Genomic DNA, 18,891 nt, shown 5'->3' on the forward strand with positions numbered 1-18,891 from the left:
GTATTAGAGGATGAGAAGAGCCAGAGGAGATGAGAATAAGGGACCGAGGAAAGTTTGCCGTGCTGGAGTGGGTCCTTCTATGAATCTGAAAGTTTGACTCAATCTCCATCATTTGAGGGGATAAGGGAAAAGAACTCATAGTGGGGTGCCGAGCATTGAGTTTGTGTTCTGATTCAATCTTTTTAAGAGTTCCGAGATAAACGTCTTTGATTTCTGTTTGAGAAAACTGCAGGCAGAGAGGAAACCAGTTGGCCTGTCTGTGTCTGATCAACAGGTAAGTTCAAGATGTTTGTACTCTGTCTCTAATTGAATGATCACTAACTTGGATGTTGTTTCCCTTTAAGAAAATAAGACAGGTAGAAAAAGATGCTAAATATGGCCAGAAAAAATCTAGATATGTGGACAAGATGTGAATGGAAATTGAGGTAGGCAGTTTGTAAGATGACATCCATTGAATTTCACCTTGTGGTGGCCACACCCTTGTGTCACCCCCTTCCTGTTGATTACAGGTGTGACCTGTGATTTGCTTTTGACCAGTTGCAGGAAGGATGGGATATTACTTCCAAATCATTTATATCAGGGTGACCTTTGCTTTGCCAATAGACTCTACAGCTTTGGAAACCCAATGCAGGGTCGCTATGAGTCATAATCAACTGGATGGCGGTGGGTTTGGGTATTGCCGTCTTGGCTTACATACTTTGATGGCGTGAGCTGCCATATTGGAGAGGCTCACATGGCAAGGAACTAAGAGTGGCCTCCAGCCAACCGCTGTCTCAGACTAAGGCCTTCAGTCCAACAGCCCTTGAGGAAATGAATGCTGCTGACAGCCACATAAGCTTGGAAGCAGATCCTCTCCCCACAGAACCTTCAGACGAGACCCCAGCCCTGGCTGACACCTTCCTGCAGCCTTGTCAGACTCTGAAGAAGAGGACCAGCACAGCTGTGACAGGACCCCTGGCATCAACTGTGAAATAATAAATGTGTGTTGTTTTAAGTCCTACATTCATGGTAATCTATTATGCAGTGATAGACAACATACTGAATCTGTAAGATTCCTAACTAACAGATAACTAATAAGGAAGGAAGAGAATCTTTGCTTTACAAGAAGGAATTTAATGGCCCTGGATTGAAAGCCATAGAATGGTGGGCTTGGAATTGACCATTCTCTCTTCTGTAGTAAAGAAGGATCCATTCAAACAGGGAGAGGTAGATGTAGGAAGGTAGACAGTTCTTCAGTAGAGGATAGTTGGTGTCATACACCAGTCACCATTTACTCTGCATTACTATACTCTGTTTGAAGCCCTCTACACCATCCCCAACATCCCAATGCTTCAGGTATGCTCAGGCGACTACTCTCATTTTTTTCAGTGAGTGGATGGGTGTATCTCATCATCTTGTACACCCTCAACTGCCTCAACACAGAATTTCCCTCTTACCTTACCAGTTGCGTTCAAGTCAGTTTTGACTCGCAGTAACCTGACATGTTTCAGAGTCACGCTGTGCCCCATGTGGTACCCAAGGAGCCCTCAGAAGGGGGTCTCTAGGCCTTTCTTTCCAAGTGGCTTTTGGTGGATTCAAACTGTCAACCTCTTGGTTAGGAACTGAGTGCTTAACCATTATACCACCCAGGGACTTCACCCTGTAAAATATCATCCCACTTACCCAATTGTCTGAAGCATGCAATCAGGGTGCCCCAATCCTTGAAGGAGTTTCACAATTCCTTTCTCATCCAACTTATTTCCAAGTAGATTGAGTTTTTTCAGGCTTTTGTTCTTGATAAGAACAGAGACGAGGGTCTCACAACAGTTGCTGGTCAGCCTACACTCTTCCAGGCTGCAACAAGGACATGCACAGGTGAGACAAGATCCCCGTTTTTGGGGAAAATGGCAGGCAGAGCAGTTGAGCATGAACTAGACAGCCCCAAACGCCTTCACCTCCCCAATTATGGTTGAAGAAACTTACAACCCAAGAGAGAAGCATTGAACACTCAGCCTGAAGGTTCCACTTCTCAACCCACTTTCCTTTTGTATTTGCCTCTTTCTTGAACTTTCCCAAGCTCCAGAAAAAGTGGAAACTCCCCACCAGGTACCTACCCAAGATTCTCTAACTTGCAGTTTGGGTGTTTCAAGGCATTACTCAACAGCTCCACTCCTCCATCTCCTATGTTATTGCTCCCAAGCTCTAAGCTCCTCAGATATTGGTTAGTGGTAATTGCTGAGGCAATGTCACGACAGACAAAAGAAGTGAAAAAACAACCAGACAGGCTGCAAGAGAGAAATGGGAGCTACAGTCACAACCTCCAGGTTCAAGTGTGTCATACTAAGCAGTGATGAGTGTTCTTGGACCTCCCTTCTCATCATGCCCCACAAAGCGGGATTCATCATGGAGACAAGAGCAGGACAAATAAACATCATAGAATGTCTACAGTATGCCAGGCATTATTCTAAGCTCTTTTTTTGTTTTCAGGTGTACAGTTTGGTGCTATCAATTACACCAACCATTTTGTTCAACCAGCACCCATAATCGTTGCCAAATTTCCTGCTGTAGTGGCTAAAGCATTTGGCTACTAACCAAAAGATAGTTGGTTTGAACCCATCAACTGCTCTGTGGGAGAGTTAGTTCCATAAATATTTATAGCCCTGGAAATCCTATGGGGCAGTTTGACTCTGTCCTATAGGGTCTCTATGAGTTAGAATTGACTCGACAGCAGTGGGGTTGAGTTCTGGTTTTAGAAATGGAAGCTCACTGCACAACGGCTCCTAAACAATGGCTCCCATTCCTTCCTCGTGCTCCTGGTAGCCACCAATGAGCTTCAGACGCTCTGCATTTGCCTATCGTTGTTATTCCATATAGGTGAGATCTTCCAGCATTTGCCCTTTTGTAATTGACTTATTTCACTGAGCATAATGTTTTCTAGGCTCGCCTATGTTGTGGGTGTGCATCAGGACTTCAGTGTATTCCAGGCTCTTCATGAGCATGGCCACACACTGTGGTTTCAAGGCTGGTTACTCTTCTAATTTTACCTATTTCCTCCTAGATTTTTGATCCAGGACCATCCCACCGTGATTGAGCTGCACGCCAGAGGAGCACAGGGCTTGGACCCAGGAAATCACAAACAAGCGGCTTTGATAAGGCGACCTCCCTAACCTGTGCTCCTAAGTTACCCCTTTCCCAACAAGACTACTTTCCAACAAAGGGGCCTAGCCTTGGAGATGTCCCCTTCCTCCCAAGCATGTATGTAATCCAGCTCAGGGTGACATCTCTGAGGTCTTCTACACAATGCTTGTCCAGCTGGGACTGGAGTAAGCACATCTCTTCATGATAATGAGGATCTGAGGAACTTTGTAAACTTGGTGAGTTTCCACTTGAACTTTTGCCCCAAACAAAACTTTACTCTGCTCTCATGCTGGGAGTCCCTAGGTGACCCAAACCACTAAGTACTCAGCTACCAAATGAATGATTGGTGATTCAAATCCACTCAGGGGTGCCTCAGAAGAAAGACTGGAGTCTAGTTCTGAAAGGCTACAAACATTGAAAACTCTGTGGGACACAGTTCTACTCTGACACACACGGGGTCTTCATGAGTTGGAACGGACTCAACAGCAACTGCTGATGGTGGTGTTCGGCCCCATGTTGTTGGAAGCACAGGTTTGCATACCATCTACTGCCTGGACACCATCATTAAGGTCTTTCCTCACTTCTGTTGCCAACTCCACCATCCAAACTCAGTAAAGACATGCTCCTCTAAGAAACCAATGGCAAGACTTACTCCAGCTCCTGCAACTGACAAGTTGGCATCAACAAAGAGAAAATTAAGAGCAGTGCTCCATAGTTTTGTAGGCAGTTCACGCTGACGTCGAGATGTTTGAGAGTTTTGCTGAGTATAAGAACTTTCCCAAGGGAGCTGCAACAGGTCTCAGTGAGAGAACAGAAAAGTAACCTGCATGGGATGACAGATGCAGAAAAAGCATGAGTCAACTCCACAGTTTCTTCACCCATCCCAGACCGACAAGGGTCTATGCTGAGGCCAAGACGAGGCTCTCCTCCCATGGCTCTCCTACTGGAAAACTCAAACTCACTGCCATCAAGTCGGTTCCAACTCATAGTGACCCTTCCTTGGGTTTCCAAGGTGGTATCTCTATGGAAGTAGATTGCTCAATCTTCCTTCTGAGGAGTAGCTGGTGGGTTTGAACCACCAGCCTTCTTGCTAGCAGTCAAATGAGCTACGTAGCTGCTGTCCAGCCAACTGGGACTCAAGGCGACCTCTGCTTTCTTCTATGTACCCTCCATAATATCATGTTCCAAGAAACATCCAGCTTGGTTGCTTATTTTTATAGTGACAGTGTCAGTCCCCCGTTGCTATGGCCCAGGTGCTGTTTGGAAACTCCTTGTTGTTAGTTGCTGTTGGGGTTACCATGAGGCAGAACTGACTCATGCGTCAGAGTAAAGCTGTGCTCCACAGGGTTTTCAAACTTGTGACCCTTCAGACAATCTGCAGGCCTTTCATCTGGGCTTTCTCTGGGTGGCATAGGGCCACCAACCATTCATCTACTGGTCGAGTGTTAACTGTTTACACCATGGGGACTCCATGGACACTCTTAGCAACACCTTTAAATTCTCTTCAAACCCACTAGGTTGGTCCTGTGATGACCCCATTCTCCAGGTGGTGAAGTGGAAATTGAGGAAAGCTAAACAAGTTTCGTCAACCAACACTATGTTGCAGATTAAGGTGATGTAGTGGTTAAAGCATTTGACTGCTAACCTAAAGTTTGGTGGTTCAAACCCACCAAGTGCTCTGCAGAAGAAAGACAAGGCAGTCTGCTTCCATGAAGATTTACAGCCTTGAAAACCCAGTGGGGGTTGCTACTGAGGTGGAATCGACATGATGACCGTGAGTTTGGTTTTCGAGTTAATGCTGCAACCTGGTCGTCACTCCAGAATCTCAGCCCAGACCTGATTCTAAAGCCCCTGCCTCCAGTTGCTATGCTTTGTTGTACTGCACCCCACCACCGCCATGTTGTTGCCTTTTGACTATACACCTAATATACTCAAACCCGTGCCCAAACGTCTATGTAGTGGGCTTGCCCGTGTCAACTTACTCCAGTGACTGGAGAGTACAGTCTGGGTGGAGCAAAGCTTTGCAAAGCATGTCTATCCCTGCGTGACTCAGCGGGTTGTTGGATAAGGTCAGACGTTTTAGTTTCTTGCTGCTGGTGAGGAGCGAGCCGACCTCTTCACATGCTTGAGTTTTCAGACTACATTTCATCAAACTAGAGGAGGAACCCAAGCAAATGAAAGGAGTGTGGTCAATACCATCCACCCGCCTCGTCTTCTGAAATGTTTCAGTTGTTGTTAATGTTCATAGAATATACACCAATTCAAGGATTTCTACATGTACCATTCAGTGACTTGATTATATTCAAGTTCTACAACCACTCTCACTTCTTCTCCTGAATTATTCCTCCCCTGTTGACATAAACTCACTGCCCTCCAAGTTTCCTGTCTCATCTTTCCAGTTGCCACTGTCCATTTGATCCCATGGAGATCATTCTTGCAAGAGCACACTCGTCAAGGCAGGGGTGCTTTACTAATTAAGCTCAACTACTGTTCAGTCAAACCATCACTTAAAGTAAAATCAGCCCCAACCAAGAAAGTAGACACTTCAAAGGGAAAGGAAGGGATTCTTTTTTTTAAAAAAAATCTTATTCTTTAAACCAAAACTAAAGCAGACTTGTTATCTTGAGTTGATTCCAATTTATAGCAACCCCATGCATGCTGACCAGAACTGTGCATGTAGGGGCTCATGGTTGTGACCTTTTGGAAGCAGATTGTCAGAACCTTTCTTCTGAGGTGTCTCTAGGTGGGTTTGAACCACTAACGTTTCAGTTTGTAGTGGAGTTTCTAACTATTTGTGCTATCTACAGACTCCGATCTTGCCTTATACCCATCATCAAAGCTCAAGTTTGGGTAAGATTCTAGATGGTTTGTTGTGGTGGTTAAATGACTCAATGCATTTGCCAAAATCTATTGAATTGTACACCAAACAGAGTGAACTTTGATGGACACTAATTTAAAAAGGATTCAAGATCAAAGAGAACAATCAGAACAGAAATGAGAAAGTCCACCTACTATGAGAATGTAAATAATGTTACTGAAAAATTTTTGTAGAAACTGTTGAATGGAAATCTAAACTGCTCTGTAAACCTTCACCAAAAATACATTATTTAAAAAATAATAACTGAAGACAGGACGGGGTGAACACAGGGAAAACCTAACATATACACCACAGATTTGGCCAAGTGAGTCCTCTGGGAACTGGATGAGCACTGTTTTGGTGAGATGCCCACAGAGAGAGTCTGTTGCACATTAAGAAGAGAAAAGGGGAGGAGAAGAGATGGATTCCAGCAGAAGACAGCTCTGGTTGGGTTTGTCTGCGGACAGAGAGGTAGGACAGTATGCATCCGGGGAGTGTGTGTTTGAAGGCATGCAATATGTCAGCCTTATCGCATGCTGATGGCGATAAACTGGAGATAGGAAAAAGGCCCTGTAAGATAGGTTATTAGGTGCTGTGGAGTCAATTTTGACTCAAGGTGACCCCATGTGACAGAGCAGAACTATCCCATAGGGTTTTCTAAGCTATAATCTTTATGCAAGGAGTTCTGGTGGTGCAATGGTTAAGTGCTCTCTGAGCCCACCAGTGGCTCTGCTGAAGAAAGACCTGTTGGTCTGCTTCCATGAAGACTACAGCCTATGAAAGCCAATGGGGCAGCCCTATTTTGTCACCATAGGGTCATCATGAGTTGAATCCGACTCAGCAGTGCCTAGCGACAGCGGTCCTCATGAGAGCAGATTGCCAGGTCTTTCTCTCATGGAGTCACTGGATAGGTTCAAACTATCGACATTTCAGGAAACTTAACTATTGTACCACTAGGGCTCCTTTCTGTAAGACAGAGAGGAAAATCAACTGAGGGGCAAGAGTTGGGGTTTGGGTTTTTGGGGTTTTGCCAGGGAAATGTGATGGAAAGAAAGTGCATTGAGTGAAATGAAGTAAGGCAATGAGTATAAGGGAATTTAAAGTCCATAAAGAAGTGAGGGGGAGGGAGAGGAGAGAGTGGAAGTGGGGGGCATCGAGGGACGGAAGGATCCAGTGAGATGAAAGTGGGTGAGTTTGCTTATAAGAGAAAGTGGCTTGGGAAGACAAGAACTACTGTGTGGAACATTGCTGTTGTTAGGTACCGTGGAGTCGTCTCCGACTCACAGTGACCCTGTGTACAACAGAAAGACACACTGCCCGGTCCTGTGCCAGCCTCACAATCCTTGCTATACCTGAGCCCATCGGTGCAGCCACTATGGCAATCCATCTGTTTGGAACATGGATGGTTGAAATTGGGACATGGTTGGTTGAAATGAAAACAAATGAAACGCCATTGTTGGAGATGACAACAAGATCTGTTCTTGGGTGTCACGGAGTTGGCTCCAAGTCATGGCGATCCCATGTGTGCACAGAACTGCTTCATAGGTTTTCCAGGCCCGTGACCTTCTGCAAACAGACTGCCAGGCCTGTGTTCCAAGGTACCTCGGGATGAGTTAGAACCATGAACATTTCAGCTACTGGTTGAACATGTAACCATTCAAGAAAACTAGGGTCTCCTTGGCAAGGTCTAAAGCTGCACTATCCACTATGGAAGCCACTAGTCACATGAGTCTATTGAGGTCTTAAAATACAGCTGTTGTTGTTGTTGTTATGTGCCATGGAGTCAAACCCGACTCATAGCGACCCCTCCTTGGGTTTCCGAGGTGGTATCACTATGGAAGTAGATTGCCCAACCTTCCTTCTGAGGAGTGGCTGGGGGGTTTGAACCACCAGCCTTCTGGTTAGCAGTCAAGTGTCTTAGGTACTATGCTACCAGAGATCCCCAGCTAGTGTGACTGAATTCTAAATTTTATTTTCTGTTACTCAAATTCAAGTTAAAAACTGATTTGATTCAGTTCTTGGAAAACTTTTACGTATTTTAGAACCATTGGGTTTGTGAGTTGACCTGCAATTGTGAAATTCATGAGATCAAGATAAAGATCAAGTATTTCTGACAAAAACTTAGCATCTGAATGGACATCTTCTGAAAGTATAAAGTACATCAGGATCTGGAAGACTTAACACCAAAAAGAGGCATGTCAATCACATAATAATAATAAAATCAGTTGTCATCGAATTGACTCAGCTCCTGTGACCCCACATGTGTCAGAGAGTTGAACAGTGCTCGGTAGGCTTTTCAATGACTGATTTCTCAAAGGTCACTAGGTCTTCTCAGGTGAATCTGTGTGGACTCAAGCCTCTACCCTTTTTGTTACCAGCTGAGCCTATTAACCATTTGCACAAACCAAGGGGCTAGTGAAAACCTATTAATAGTTTTTTTTTTTAATATGTCAATTACAAAAGGAAGACACAGAGAGGTGCACAAGAGGTACAGACAACAATGATAAACACTTCTACATACATAATCCTGCTTTATCAGAAATAACCAACATTCATCTCTGAGTGGGTACATAGGTAGACAGGCTGAATGATCAGGTATGTCTAGGCAAATAGGAATGCACCCATGACCATATGTAAGATCGGCAGAGGATATTTCTACCTACGTATTTATATGTGTTGTAAATAGAACCAACAGGGGATGAAGTTATGATAACTTCTTAGCCACAATCACTCAGCCTGAGGGAGCGAGTTGTTGGACCTCTGGGCTCAGGACCGTGGTCACGGGACACATCAAACTTAATTGGCATAATGTTACACCAAAACTACACAAAAATGTTGCTCTATATCCTACTTTGGTGAGTAGCAACTGGGGTCTTAAAAGCTTGCAAGCAGCCACCTAGATGCAACAAATGGGTCTCTCCTCATCTGGAGCAAAGAAGAGTGAAGAAAATCAGAAACCCATGGAAACCATCAGTTCAGAGGACTAGTGGACCATGCGAACCTCAGCCTGCATGATCATGAGACAGAAGAACTAGATGGTGCCAGGCTACCACTGTCAGCCACTCGGAAAGCAATCAAAATAGGAGATCCTGGATAGAGCGGGAGAACAATATGGAGCAAAACTCAAAATCATAAAAAAGATCAGGCATGAAGCAAAGTGTATGTGAACTGCTGTATGGAAAATGAATTTGCTCTGTAAACTTTCACCCAAGTCACAATTTTAAAAAATATGTATTACATATCAATATAATTTTTGTTGTATTGAGTTAAGATGTATTAAAATTAATTTTGCCTGTTTTACTTTTTGATGTGAGTACTGGAAAATTTTAGATCATCTTCATCTCTGGCACCATGTTTCCAGTAGGCACTATTGCTCTAGCGTTGGCCTGGGTGATCTGTGTCTGAAGATGAGCAGAGGGACTAGATCAACAGGAGATTATAGATCAAGGAAATAAGACAAAGGAAAGGATCCATACAGCAACCAAGGCCAGCTACAAAAATAGGAAGAGTGCTGGGGAGAGAGAAATAAGCCATGTGCTGAAAATCTCCAAAGAATGAGAGGTATCAAGGAGAGGTACCAGGTGGTATTATCATTACCTGTGAACCAGGGTTCCTGGGCAGTCTAAAAGGTAGTGTAGTAGATAAAGTCATTAACTGCTAACTGGAAGGTTAGCTGTTCAAACCCACCAGCCACTCTGTGGGAGGAAGATGGAGCAATCTCTTCCATAGGATTTACAGCCTCGGAAACCCAATGGGAGGCTCTATGAGTCAGAAACGACTTGATGGCAGTGAGTTGGGGCAGTATAAATGAACGTGCTTGGCTGCTCACGAGAAGGTCGCAGTTTCACGTCTACACAGAGGTGCCTTGGAAGAAAGGCCTGGTGATCTACTGAAAACATCAGCCATTGAAAGCCCCATGGAGCAGAGATCTATTCTTTGACATACATGGTGCACTGTGAGGTGGAATTGACTGGACAGTGCCCGGTTACTGGTTTACATACCAATACCCAGGCCTTCTTCCCAGCACACTCATTCAGACAGCAATGACGTACCTCAGATGCTGTATGTTGCATGTCGGAGTGGCCAAAGCCTCACGCAGAAGTGAGAATATCTCTAGGGGAACAGGCATACAAGTCAGGCTCAAGTGTGTCAAATTCCGGTTATGAGCGATGGCCTTGAACAAGCCCTCAAATCTGGTATCAGCAGGGAGATGCGTCAGTCTACAGAATACAAAGTTTGTTATTGTTGGGAGTTGCCAATGAGTTAATTCTGACTCGTAAGCATGCCCGTATATGTAGAGAACTGAACTCCATAGGGCTTTCAAGACTGTCCCCTTTCACAAGGCTGCCAGGCCCTGTCTTGTGAGAGACCTCAGGATGGGTTTGAACCATCAACCTTTTGGCCAGTAGTTGAGTGCTTAACCATCTGCACCACCAGCCACCCTGAACATAAAATAGCGGGAGAGTGAACTGTGAAAGTCGCACAAGACTATGAACATCTTGTCTGCAATTTCTCCTGCTCATCCTGGAGCAGGTTTTCAGACTTTTGATCTTATCTTCACACACTTGATCGCCATCAAAGATCCTTCGGTTCACAGTCAGGTGCAACGTCCTCTGCTAATCCCAACGTCAGGCTGTCACCTTAGAAAAAGACTCTGGGTGTCTTAGTTACCACAAGGGGATGGCTTTAAAGAGCAGACAATTACTTTTTCCCAGTTCAAGAGTCTGGAAGTCTGAGTTCAGGGCACGAGCTCTAGGGGAAAGCTGTGTCTTTGTTGACTCTGGGGGAGGATCCTTGCCTCAGCTTCTCTAACCCATGCGTTCCTCGGTTCCTGGTGATCTCTAGGTGGCAATCATCTTTCTCCATTCATGCTTCCTTGCTTCTGTGCCTAATCTGGTCTTTCACATCTCAAACATGATTGCTTAACAGCCATTGTGAGGAAAGTAACCAATCTTATGAACAACTTGTGTGGAAATCATTGAATGAGAACCAAACCTGCTGTGTAAACCTTAGCTGAAGACACAATAAGTTTTTATTATTTTTATTAAAAAGTAGTTGATTAAATCCACACCCAACACTTACATGGCCTCACTAACGTAACAAAGATGGGATTACATCCAGGGGTAAAGGGACTAGGAATTACAACCTACTTTTGGAGGATATCATTCAATTCCTAACATGAGGTCTTTATTACGTGTTTACTGTGTTAGGCTACCTCTAAGTAGTATCTGTGAGTAGCCTTTTTCTAATCACACAGTGGGACCAGGCAAGAATATTCTACAGGCATCCAAATAGGAAATGATGGTGCCTTGGGTTAAGTGGGTAATGGAACAGAAAACAAAGAGTGGTTATATTCGGGATAATTTTCAAAATTAGGAGTTGTTGTTCAACCCTTTGGCATTATGGAATTCATAAAGTTCACGATCTATGTCCTGGTTTGGTAAGCAGTGTCCGGGACCTGAAAAGTTCATGAGCAGCCATCTGAGATAAAACTATTGGTCTCTACTTTTCTGGAGCAAAAGAGAAAGAAGGAAACACCAAAAACTCAGAGAAGAAATTAGTCTACAAGATTCATAGGTTACACAAACCACAGCCTCATCTACCCTGAGACCCGAAAAACTAGATGGTGCCCAGCTACCACTACTGATCATTCTGATCAGGACTACAGTAGATGGATCCTGATAGAATGGAAGAAAAATGTGGAACAGGACTTCAAACTCTTAAAGAGTCTAGATTTAGCAGACCAGTGAGACTGGAGGACTCCCCAAGTCTATTGCTGGGATTCTTTAGACCTTGAGCTGAAAGTAGCCCCTGAGGTCACCTTTTGTCTAAGTACCAGATAGGCTCACAAAATAATGAACATCATCTGTTAAGTACTGGACTCCTTAAAAAACAAAAAAAATCATCTATATGAGATCAACTAGCTAACAATTTCTTTAAAACAAAGATGAGAAGGTAAGGGGGCAGTAAACCGGCGGAATGGAACAGAAGCAGGACAGAAAAATGGGAACATTCATGCATTGTGGAAAACATAATCAATGTCACCGAACAACTTGTGTAGAAATTGTTGACTGAGAACCTCAGTGACTATGTCAGCCTTCACTGAATAATACAGTATTTTTGATAATTAGGAGTTGCCAATGGACTGCACGGAGAATGTGAAAGAACGGGGAATCAAAGATGATGCCCAGAGATTCATGATTCCCTGGGGAGTAGCAGTGACACATCAAGGCAACAGCTTTTGACATTGCGTCTCTAAGGGACTCGTGGGAAGAAGAGCTAGGAACCCATGAAAGATGTCTGAGTAGAAGGGACCCAGGTCCCTGATGAACCATGGAGTATATTTTCACCAGGTTTCCCTCTAGATTGAGGAACATTTGTGGCACAGTGGTTAAAGCACTCAACTGCAAAACCAAAAGGTTCGAACCCATCAGCCACCCTGGGAGAAGGATGTTGCAGCCTGCTTCCATGATGTTTACAGCCTTGGAAACCCCTTCTACTCTGTCTTATCGGGGGTCGCTATGAGTCAGAATCAACTCTCCATCAATGGCCTTGGTTTTTGGTTCACCTCTAGACTTCATGTGAGTAGAAGGTGAAGCTGTAGGTGCTTAAACCACTCTTGGAACAGTGGGATGTATTCTGTCAAATGGAGTTCAATGTAATCCAGAGTGATTACTCTTAATTTCCTCTTTTTACTTAGGTGCTTTGTGATTCATGAATGTATCGTTAAACATTTCTTTAGAGGCAAGAGTTAAAATGGCTTTCCTGGCCCGAGAGCCAAGCGAACATTCATTATAAGGCCATTCAAGTAGCGAATGTTTGTGAACGGAAACTTGAACAAGTGTTCTGTACCTGCACGAGTTAGTGATTTTAAAAAAGCCATCAAGTCAATTTCGATTCATAGCGACCCCCTTTGAGTTTCCAAGGTGGTAAATCTCTACAGAAGCAGATTGCCCAGTCTTCCTTCCGAGGAGTGGCTGGTGGGTTTGAACTGCCAACCTTCTGGTCAGCAGTCAGATGCCTTAGGCACTGCACCACCAGAGCTCCTTACACGGTATAAATTGGCAACACTCATCTAATCTAAGTAAACCAGCTTAACATTCAGTGAAGAAGCCCTGGTGGCACGATGTTACGCACTCAGCTACCAACCAGAAATATGGTGGTTCAGATGCACCAGCCACTGTACAGGGAGAGAGACCTGGCAGTTTGCCCCAATGAAGACTGCAGTCAAGAGACCCCGCAGCACCGTCCTACTCTGTCCTGTAGGGTCGTTGTGGATCAGAATTGACTTGATGGCACACAGTGACATTCAGTGAACCTCTCCCTTTCCACCCTCACCTCCCAAAAAAAGCAAGACATTTCTTCATCTAAGCTTCATAAATCCACCCTGTAACTGCGTTCGCTTGGGCTCCTTGCCACTTTTAACTTGGGTATTTTCTGTTCATGAAAAATTCTCACTCACTAAACCCATTGCCATCAAGTCAACTCTAACTCATACAAGGACAGAGCAGAACTGCCCAATAAGGTTTCCAAAGCCCTACTCTTTATGGAAGTGGACTGCCACCATTGTTCTCCTGCAGGGCAACTGGTGGGTTTGAACCACCCACCTTTCAGTTAGCAGCCATGTGCTTAACCTCTGGGCCACCAGGGTTTTTTTTAGAAACCCTGTTAACTCTCATTGATGTCATTGACCAATTTTTTTTTTTTTTCGTCAGTTAAGATCAATTATCTTTGGTTTTCTGAAACCATTACAAGGTTATTAGGGTCATTCTCACTCCCCCCAATGCTTTTAGGTATGGTCACCTACCAAATTCTCACACCCAAAGTCATGGTGTCATGACTTTGTGTATTGTTCTCCCCAAAGGAGCAGAGGGACACTGCTGTTCAGGGGAAGCATTAAAGTGAAGAGCGACGCTGATACCTACTTCAGTGTTGACACCTACCTGAACGTCTGGAGCTGACAGTTGGGATGTTCCAGTGCTTTACAGAGAATCCTCTCCGAAGTGTCGTCAAATTCACTGTTACAGACTTCCAGCTCCCGGAGGTTCTCCTTGGTGTGGAGCAGAGAGCACAAGTCTTTCCAGTGGATGAGGCTCCTCATTTGACTGCACAGAGGAAGAGAGAAGCAATTCTCCAGTAGAATTTGCATTCAACTCTAATATACTTATTGATCTTTAATTGACTGAAATATTCTTTCAAGAGCACCTGTTACCTGACTCAGACTTAATACAGAACCAGGAAACTCCAAACTCCCAGTTGCCATCAAGTTGATTCCAACTCATGGAGACTCCGTGTGTGTCAGAGTAGAACTGCTCCACGGGGTTTTCAAGGTGCAACATTTGAAAGCAAGTTACCAAGCCTCTCTTCTGAGAGCCTCTTGGTGGGTTTGAATGACCATCCTTTTGACAAGTAGTTGAGTACAACCATTTACACCATCCAGGAACTGTTGGATTTAATACTAAAAACCAAACAAACAGTAACAATAAACAAAATCGTTGCTGTTGAGTCAATTCTGACTCTTGGCGACCCCATGGGTTACAGGGTAGAACTGAGCTTCCTGTGGTTTTCTTGGCTGTAGTCTTTAGAGAAGCAAATTGCCAGGCTTTTCTTCCATGACACCATTGGGTAAGTTTGAACCACCAACCTTTAGGTTAATAGTCAAGCACTTAACTGTTGGCATCACCCAGGGACCATGACTTAATACTAGGAGAGAAGAGATAAAGGATGGTCCGGTGTGGAAAACACCACTGAGACCTGTGAACTTAGTTGGTGATTCTGTAGTCAAGCAACACAGAATTGCTTGAGCATGATTCCTCTCATGTGGAAAGCCTAACCACTAAGATTAATATTTATTGATGATAAATACTGCAGTTATGTGCTAGAACCCCTCAAAGTAACTTATAAGAATTATTTCAGTTGATCCATACCATACGTCTGAGCAAATGAGGTTAAATCAGTTATCCTCAACAGGGGACATTTTGGCCTCCAAGGGGACATTTGGAAATGTCTGGAGATTATGCCATAACCAATGGGAGAGTGAGGTGCTACTGGCAGCTAGTGGGTGGAGGTCGAGGATGCTTGACATGCAGGATCTATGCTCCCACATCAAAGGATAATCTGACCCCAAAGGGCGATGCTGAAGCTCAACTCAAGCCCTGGGTTAAACTGAGGAAGAGCGATTTAAAAATCTCTGGTCCAAAGGACAAGCATGATTGAAGCAGAGAAAGACACAGGGAGGGGCACAAGAGTCAGAGGGAACAGAGATCAATACTATCACACACACAACCCTGCAGCAGCAGTAACAACAGTGATCTACGAGTGCATACATGAACAGACCTCACACTGAATGGGCAAGAAGGCGGTCGGGACTACATCCATGAATATCTGTAGGTTTGACAGAAGATATATCTACACATTTATCTATATGTGCTGCAAATTTGTCCAGGAGCACAGTAGAGCATACAGGGGGCAAAGTTATGACAACTTCTTAGTCATAATCAAACACCTGAAAGAATGAGTCACTGGACGTGGGGGCTCAGGACCAGAGTCTAAGGGGACCAATTGATGTACATAGTCCACAAAGACAATGATCTATGTCCTGCTTTGGTGGGTGACGACTGGGGTCTTAAAAGTTTGTGAGCAGCCATTTAAGGTGCAACTATGGGTCTCTCCTTGTCTGGAGAAAGAAAAGTGAAGAAAATCAAAGACACAAGGAAATAATCCAAAGGACTAATAGACCAAGTGAACCCCAGCCTTTACGGCTCTGAGACCAGAAGAACCAGATGATGCCCAGCTCCCACTGCTGACCGCTCTGGAAGGGATCACAGTAGGAGGTCCTGGAGAGAGTGGGAGAAAAACGTGGAAAAAAATTCCAAATCCTAAGAAAAGACCAGGCCAATTGGTCCGATAGAGACTGGTGGAATCCCTGAGACTATGGCCCTTAGACAACCTTCAAGCTTGGAACTGAACTTACCTCTGTGGTTTAACTTTCAGCCAAACAGAAGATAGGCCTACAAGGTGAACAATAACACTAGGGAGGTATGCATGCACTCCTTAGACCAATCAACCACATGAGATCCAAAGGGCAACATTTACTCAGGGGTACAGCTCAGAGGGCAAGAAGGGATAGGAAAGAAGGATGAAAGGAAATGGTAAACACAGGAAGGAAGCATGAAGAGTAGTGTCACATTGTGCGGATTGCGATGAATGACACAATAAAATGTGTAGGAATTGTTGAATGGAAACCAATTTGCTCTGTAATCTTTCACCCAAATCACAATTATTTAAAAAAAAAAGAAAGAAAGAAAGAAATACTTGGTCCAGATATAGATCAGATTATAGTCAGTTGGTGGTGAAATTATGGGCAGGTTTCAGGAATACAGGGAAGAACAGAATTTTAAAAAAGACTCACCTAGATGTTAGCTTCATATCAAATTTGCTTTTTACAAAGACATATTGAATACACAGCCTGAGTTTTTCTAGTGGACGACAGCGTTTCAGACAGTATGACGAAACCATTAGATCTTTGTTGTCTCGGATTAAAATGGCGGCTTCTACAAAAAAGCCCATGATCTGTTTCACAAACTCTTCCTCCTGGTTCTCAAAGAGGCAATAAAACAAAGGTACGTGGTGCTCCATTGCTTCTGGATTGGAAGCCAAGTTTTCCATTCGCTCTAGGAGGTACCGCCGGTGTACCTCGGATGATAGTTGACAGCCAAAGGACGTCTCAAGGATGTCTCTTGTCTTCTCATTGAGAAGACCAAAAATAAAAGTCATTACTGGACTAAAATCGTTATATTCTGCCCTCCTCTCTAGCTCTCTATTGGTTGGGAAGATCTGAGATGCAGTCAAGGGCATCATATATGCTATGGCTGCACAAAACTCCTGGACATGCAAGTGTATGAACGTGCAACGGTCTTCCAAATGGTTGGTCCACATAAGAATCTTCGTGGTCTTCAACATAGACACCTCAGACTCAGTAAGCCCGATAGTTCTGAGGTCTTGGTGACTAAACTCCAACATGTCTTGAAACAGTCCTTCCAAAGCCAGAAGACTCAGACGTTCCAGTAGGATCAGGTGATGCCCAACAGTAGGCATACCGGCCCCAGATGTCAATGCGTTGGTGAGAAAATGGGCGTGTGTGTCAGTGGATGTTCGGAATGTGAAGTTGACATCACCCACCTTGTACATCTGCTGATTCAGGGTGGTACAAGCGATCCAGCATGAGATGGGCACACTGCACAGAGCCACAAGTATTTCGTTGTCCTGGATGAACTTGAAGGCTGTCATAGCCCTCCCCTTGTCTTCAAAGAATAGGGTAAAATACTTCTGCCTTATTTCATCAGAGAAATTCAGCGTGATGGAGTAATCCGTTTGCTTTGCTAATGAGTCCAAGATGACCTGAGGCTCAGTCCTTGTTGAGATGAGGAATGAGGAACTGGGTGCCATTTTTCTCTTCAGCAAACTGACCAGGAGTACCGATGCTGGTACCTGTTTCCTGCTGTCACTACATAACGCAGATTCAGCTATGTTGAAGGCAAATTTTATGTTGTCCAGGTCTTCAAGGATAAACAGGAGCTTCTTAGAATCAGACAGGATATCTTCCACAGGAGCCTGGCCATTGGGCCAGTCCTTGGAGAGCAGCTCAACTAAGCTACTGTGGGCCATCTGGTTTACCTCACGAGATGTGAGATGAACGATATATGAGAATGTATCCTTCCATATGTCTCCCTTGACCCACTGTAACATCGCCATTTTTATAAGCATTGTTTTTCCCGATGCTCTCTCTCCCACCAGGAACACATTAAAGTTATCCGCACGCATGTTGCCCTTAGGGTCAAAGGCCATTTCAAATAAGCGGTGAATTCCTGATGCAATTCCATTGTAGAATTCATCATTGATGTTCGGATAAATGCACTTTTCCCATTGCAGAAGGAATTTTTCATGCATGAGATCTTTGTGTATCTCTTTGTTACCTAATCCAGTGAGTACAGGGCAGAAGAAATGCAAAACACAGATAAATATTCCAAATGTGTAAACACTTTTCTTAGCATTTCTACTTATAAGTAGTCATCAGAAAGACATAGGTATAAGGTTATTCTCTATCACAATTGTTTTAAAAGAAGTTTGCTTAAATCTAACACATGGGGTCACCATAAGTTGGTGTTAACTCAATGACAACTGACAACAGAATCAATCCTTAGCTTGGCTACTTCAATAACAGCCGATTAGCACGAAGGCATAAAATAAGGGTAAAATCAGTCACAGGACAGAACCCAAGTCCCACCCAGCCAGAACCACTGAAGGCCTCCAGGACAGAATACTGGCTCTTTTGAGATGGAAAAAGCCTTTATCAAAGTGACTGAAGTCCCTGCAAACTGCGCCTTGGCCTCATCCACCCTCCTGGTGACCCCACTCACGAGTCCGTCTGGCTTCGATCTTCATGCACAGATCTTGACGATTGATCTTTTGGAAGATGCTGAACATCATATTCCAGGTGATCTGTGCCTCATAGTGGGCTGTTAGCATCTTGCCCAGATCTTCTCGTTGGGCTTTCCTTAGCTGAAGCCATGGAATTTCTGGCAACCCAAACTCCAAAGGTGCTTGTATAAGATGCTCCTTGACACTCTGAAATTCCTTATTCTTGAGCTTCTTCAGGTGCCACAGCAGGTCTGAGTCAGCAGAACTCAACTCTGCCATCTCACTTCAGCTTTCAGAGGGAAGGGATCTTGAGCAACCAGGAATATGGCACCTGGAAAACACCAAAACCAAACCCAACCCACTGCCATCGCATCAGATCCAACTCATAGTGACCCTCCCCCTTGGGTTTCTGAGGTGGTATCACTACAGAAGTAGATTTCTCAACCTTCCTTCCAAGGAGTGGCTGGTGGGTTTGAACCACCAGCCTTCTGGTTAGC

The 18,891-nt window shown here is 44.3% G+C and overlaps 1 protein-coding gene across 1 annotated transcript; it reads right to left on the reverse strand.

Moving 5' to 3' along the window:
• Window positions 1-1,658: 1,658 nt before the first annotated feature.
• Window positions 1,659-18,673, reverse strand: NLRP11 (NLR family pyrin domain containing 11). The gene is made up of 5 exons (XM_042783198.1): window positions 18,394-18,673; window positions 16,386-17,949; window positions 13,918-14,079; window positions 2,094-2,264; window positions 1,659-1,833 (listed from the first exon to the last, which is right to left on the reverse strand). Exons 1-5 carry the CDS (start codon window positions 18,671-18,673, stop codon window positions 1,659-1,661), a joined length of 2,352 nt encoding a protein of 783 aa, XP_042639132.1.
• Between the last annotated feature and the right edge of the window lie 218 nt (window positions 18,674-18,891).

Source organism: Orycteropus afer, unplaced genomic scaffold, assembly GCF_000298275.1.
Source record: "Orycteropus afer afer isolate SDZICR_OR568_19922 unplaced genomic scaffold, OryAfe1.0 scaffold00726, whole genome shotgun sequence".
NCBI classification, from domain to species: domain Eukaryota; kingdom Metazoa; phylum Chordata; class Mammalia; order Tubulidentata; family Orycteropodidae; genus Orycteropus; species Orycteropus afer.